This window comes from Habropoda laboriosa, unplaced genomic scaffold (assembly GCF_001263275.1).
Source record: "Habropoda laboriosa isolate 0110345459 unplaced genomic scaffold, ASM126327v1 scaffold30, whole genome shotgun sequence".
NCBI lineage: Eukaryota > Metazoa > Arthropoda > Insecta > Hymenoptera > Apidae > Habropoda > Habropoda laboriosa.
The window spans coordinates 2,214,061-2,219,527 of record NW_017100178.1 but is presented as its reverse complement, the minus strand read 5'-3'; the positions used below and the strand labels follow the sequence as shown (position 1 = coordinate 2,219,527).

The 5,467-nt window shown below is 28.9% G+C and overlaps 2 protein-coding genes across 2 annotated transcripts in view; one reads left to right on the top strand and one right to left on the bottom strand.

The window, feature by feature from the left end:
* Positions 1-188, top strand: part of LOC108578985 (cytochrome b-c1 complex subunit 6, mitochondrial) — an 827-nt gene extending 639 nt beyond the window's left edge. Inside the window, exon 2 of the mRNA XM_017942410.1 lies at positions 15-188. Coding sequence (XP_017797899.1) covers positions 15-188 — 174 coding nt within the window. The remainder of the gene's footprint in view (positions 1-14) is intronic.
* Positions 189-1,084: 896 nt separating this feature from the next.
* Positions 1,085-5,467, bottom strand: part of LOC108578953 (rabankyrin-5) — a 9,660-nt gene continuing 5,277 nt past the window's right edge. Inside the window, 7 exon segments of the mRNA XM_017942375.1 lie at positions 1,085-1,214; positions 1,295-1,550; positions 1,697-1,937; positions 2,051-2,248; positions 2,340-2,781; positions 2,854-3,885; positions 3,974-4,377. Coding sequence (XP_017797864.1) covers positions 1,085-1,214; positions 1,295-1,550; positions 1,697-1,937; positions 2,051-2,248; positions 2,340-2,781; positions 2,854-3,885; positions 3,974-4,377 — 2,703 coding nt within the window.

The window sequence follows — 5,467 nt, the reverse complement described above, 5'->3', positions numbered from 1 at the left end:
TATTTCTTTTATAGGAAAAATGTTCATTGAAACCTAAATGTGCTGCTATGCAAGAAAAACTTGAGACTTGTAACCAACGTGTTAATTCAAGATCTAAAACTGATGAAACTTGTTTTGAGGAATTAATTGATTATGTGCAATGTGTAGACCACTGTGTAGCAGATACACTGTTCAGTAAGCTTAAATAAGGTTACACTTTAATTAAAACTGTGTGATCTTTGTTAAGAAACATGTTACACATTAACTTAATGCATTGTAGATGTATAATTAATGCTAGGAATAAATAATAATTTATCAAGAAATATTACTTTTTTCGACATTTTTCCATCTGTATTTTAAAATTTAATAACTATAAATGTAACAAACTTTCAACAAAAATAATTATATAATACAGAAAAATATATATGGTATTGTTGACATACAATTGTACAAATTTTTGGTATATTTTTTGTGAGAAATGCATATGGAATGACATTTATTTACATGTGAATATGCATTTTTTTATTTAAATTTTGTTCACTCGTCATCTAGTTATAATACATCAAAACATACAGCACAAACACGAATTAACTCATTTAATCAAAATTTTAAGATTGAAACATCTTGTGAATGTCATAGAACTTACAAACTTTTTGTTATGTCAATGGAATGTTGTGCTAATATATTAAAGAACATTTCAGTATATGAACTAATTTAATTATATGTTGTTTAGAATTTACATAGTAACTATTTGTAAAAATAATAGTAATAAGGAGTACATTCATTTTAATAATTTTGCAATTATTAAAAGGACCTCAAGATATGGTGCAAAATATTACTATATTTTGTTTCAAGTAAATTATTATACTTAATTTTACGTAAACATTATTTATGTGTATCCATGATGAAAATATGTACAATTAAATTTTATTAATGTAACTAATATAATCAAACATTTAACATAGTACTTTATACAAAATTGAAAATAAATGAATGAGTTAGTTGATTAAAATTTATAGTTATTTATTAAACTCTAGAAAATGAAATGCATATGGAATGACACTTATTTATTTACATATGAATATGTTGTTTATTTAAATTTTGTTCACTCTGCACCTAGTTGTAATACATCAAAACATACTGCACAAACACGGACTGGCTTATTTAATCCAAATTTTAAGATTGGAACGTCTTGATCTGAACATTTATTACACAAAATTCGACCACAATGACGGCTAAAAACAATAAAAAGAATTAGTTTTAAACCAATTTTTAACATACTGATAAAATTATGTGAAAATTTTATTTTCTGTACCAATGATGTTTTCGCATTGTAAGTGAAAATTTTGTACCACATTCCAAACAAAGATCTTTATCAGCCCATGGTGCTTCTAGTGTCAAGGAATCTAGCAGTCTATATAATAATTGTTTTGTTGCAACTTGATAATTAAAAATTGTAATGCCTTCTTTATTCATAGAACCTAAACATGCACCAGCCTTTACTAAAGTGCGGCACAGCTGACCATTGCCTTTCATGTAAGCTATTAATAATGGCGTATTACCATCCAAATCTTAAATAAAATATATTTGTTTAATTTAGTTTGTAATAAAATGATTAAATAATATTTGCATTGGAATAACTGATATTACATATCTTGTAGAATATTTTAATTTAATATTTAATATGTTTAAATAAGATATTTCTATGTGCCTTTACCTGCATTATTTACTGGATATTGTGACATACATTCTAAAAAAAGTTCGCATATAGTTGCAGCATTATCTTTCCCACACCTGGCTAATTCGTGTAAAGGATTTCTTCCTTTAAGGTTTACTGCTTCTGCATCCAATGTGCATTCAATCAAAAGTGTTCTTACTACAGAAACATGACCTTCTCTTACAGCTACATGCAATGCATTGTCACCATCAGCATTTACTGCATCAAAGTTAATATCATTCTAAAATAAAAAGGTATATGATTTGTTTAGTTATATTTCCACTATATTAAGAAGTATTAAAAAAAAAAGCAATTATACATTTTTGAAACAAATATATAAATTACTGTATTCACCTCTAATAAAGCAGATACAATTGCTGCATGACCTGCTTTTGCAGCAGCATGTAATGCAGTATTTCTGTTTGCATCTGTATCATTAACACGTGCACCAGCCAAAAATAAACTTCTTACTAATATTTCATTTCCCAAAACTGCAGCAAGATGTAAAGGTGGAGTTTGTGTAACATCATTAACTCTAGAATTTACATCTACCTATAAAACAATATTCAAATTTCTGAATATTTCTAAATATTTGTAAAATAAATTTAAATATATTAGTAATCATTGCCAAATTTATCTTCACCTGTATAGATAGTAGGAATAAAATACTCTCCATATCATTCTTTTGAATAGCAGTATGTATAAAGTTTCTGCCTTTATTGTCATATTGTTCAGCAGCTTTTGGTAGCCGCTCCAAAATCGCCTGTGCAGCTTTATTGTTCCGAAATGTTAAAGCTGTTGCAAATGGTGTTAAACCTTTCTTATCACGTTTATTTAAGTCTATATTGGGATGACAGAGTAACAAAGAAATAATTTGCGAATGTTGATTTTGTATGGCTATATGAACTGGAGTTTTTCCCTCTGCATCTCGAGCGTTTACATTAGCACCGTGTTCGATAAGCGTCTGTGCAACTTGTTCAAAACCCCATTGGCAACATAAATGTAATGGAGTACATTCATCTCTTGCTTCATCACCTCCAGCACCATCTGGACCAAATCTTCTAGGTGCATTTAAATCACAGCCACTGTAATACACATAGTTTTACAATTAATATTAGTTATTTAATAACGCACTAATATAATATTTAATTGCACACCTTCTTATAAGAAATTGTGCAATATCCTCTTTGCTGTAATCAATTGCTCTGTGTAATAACGTTTGTTGACAACCCTCTGGACCAAGACCCCAACAATCAGTATCTGCTCCATATTTAACTAGAATAGATGCTACATCTTCTTGATCTGAATCCAATGCATCCCATAATGGACATCCTGCAGAAGTGTCTGCACCTCTTTTACAAAGTGCTTCTACAACTTCACCTAGTCTACAATGTACAGATTGTTTAATATATAAATAATATAAAATTAAATACTGTTCATTCCAAATACTTAACACCATGACAAATATTATTTACCTAGTATTCATATCTGCACCATTTTCTAACAAAAAGATCGCTGTTGCTGAATTCTCTTTTAATATTGCTTGATGCAGTAATGTGAAACCTTCTTTATTGCATTGATTGATATTTGCTCCAGCTTTTATTAAAGCTAAAACAATATCTTTACTTTTTTTAAATGGAGCTTTAATAGCCAAACTTAAAGGTGTTTCATTTGCATTATTTTTTAAATCCAGTTGAAAATTCGAATTAGGTGCATCTAATAATTCCATTACAATGTCAAAATAGAAATTTGAAACAGCAATATGTATTGGTGCATCTCCAGTAGACATTGCAATATTGTCAACTGAAAAACCAGCTTTTAATAAAGCTCGTGTTAAATTCTTTGAACCAACTTTACAAGCTTCATGTAAAACTGAATATCCTTCATTATTTTTTTGCATTAAATTATCTTTGCAGTAGTCAATTAAAAACAATGATGCTTCTTCTTTATATTCCCTTATCAAAACATGTAGCAAAGTGTCTTCTGTATTTTTATATACAGGATTGGCAGTTGCACCTTTGGCCAAAAGTTTTTCAGCAAAAAATTCATTGAATGGATTTACTTTCATTGCAATACATAATGGAGTGTCATCTTCATTGGTAGTTATATCCAAGTTTATGTTTTCACATTGTAATAAAATATTAAAAAGTGGTTGGTTTTTTTCATGAACACAGTTATGTAAGGCAGTCCTGTAAAAATAAGAAGTAATGACAACAAAAAAAGTGTATTATTTTAATTAAAAGTTTAATAACGAAATAGACAATTGAGAAATTGTACCATCCTCCATGATTCTGTAAATTAGGATTGATTCCAGCTTGGAGTAATCGAGATGCAACTGCTAACATATTTTCTGAATTATGTTTTGTTATCAAATGTAAGGCAGTGCACCCTTCAAGTTCTTCGAGATTTTTTATGTCTCGCATATTTCCTGTAAGCTTTACAGCCTCACATAATTGTTGCATATTTCCACTATTTTCTAGTTGGTCTATTATAAATTCTGCCGAATACGAGTCTCCTTTAAAAATAGCAGCTTGAAGTAAAGAAAGACCTTTTGAATCTTTCGCGCTTAAATCGGCTCCGTGTTTAACCAAAGTACGTGCTAACGATGGCTGACGTGTTTTTAAAGCAACTTCTAAAGGCATTTCTCCTTTTTGATCAAGGGCATTAACAGCTTTCGTTAACTAAAAAAAACATTTGAACAATAATATGATTGATTAAACATATTTTACAAAATAATTCTGATAATCACAGATTTATTGTTTCAACTTCATAATTTAATTCGTAACTGTACAGTATGATATTAAACTATTAGGCCATCCTGAAAGTTCCCGCGGTTTTAAGTCGTTTAATTTGAAGAAAAATAACTCCACAGCAATTAAATATTTTTATTTAAAATAATTTCCATAACATTCGATACACTTTTTCCAACGTATTACAAGAGCATTAATTCCGTGGTTTTTTTTTCAAAATGAACGGCTTAAAACCGTGGAAACGTTTGGGATGACCTAGTAAGTAAATTTTATTGAATCAAATTTTAAATTAAGTTTATTCTAAACTTTTATAATATGTGATTAGTGGTTGAGAATCACTGCTTTGATTTCATGTGAAAGATATACAACACGTACGCCCAGCGGATGTTTTTGCGAGTGTACGTATTAGTCGTACCTACATAGTTGATATTAAGGAATACATAAACAGTGTAAAAAACTAAACGGAAAAGAATATGAAGATTACATTCTGATATATCAGAAAGAGTGGTGTTGTAAAGGATAGAAAAGTTATGACGTGGCTTGTGATACAATCATCTAACCACAGTCCGCTTCCGGCCAAAGGATTGCACTTTGTCGTAGGACAAACAGTTAATCAAACTTCTGCTACCGCTATGTGATGTTTAGTGAATGTTAATAAAGAGTGTTATTAGGAATGTGTGAAAGTATTTCACTGAATGTATCCTGTTCGCTAAGGGAATGCTTAACATAGACATAGAATTTTTTATGACATTTTAAAACATTCTTGAATATTTAAATATGAATTTGACAAATATTTTTCTGTATTTGTGAGTCAATATTTGTTTACACTTCAAACATGTTAGATTCGTAAGTCTCTTTTTTACTCAAAATTAATATTTTTTTATCTTGTAATTATCTAATCAATAAATAATGTTTTTTTTAAAGATATGTATATTTTTTATGAACTTTTTGTAATGTCAATGGGATATTGTGCTAATATATTAAAGAACAATTTCAGAATGTAAACTAATTTAATTAAAAG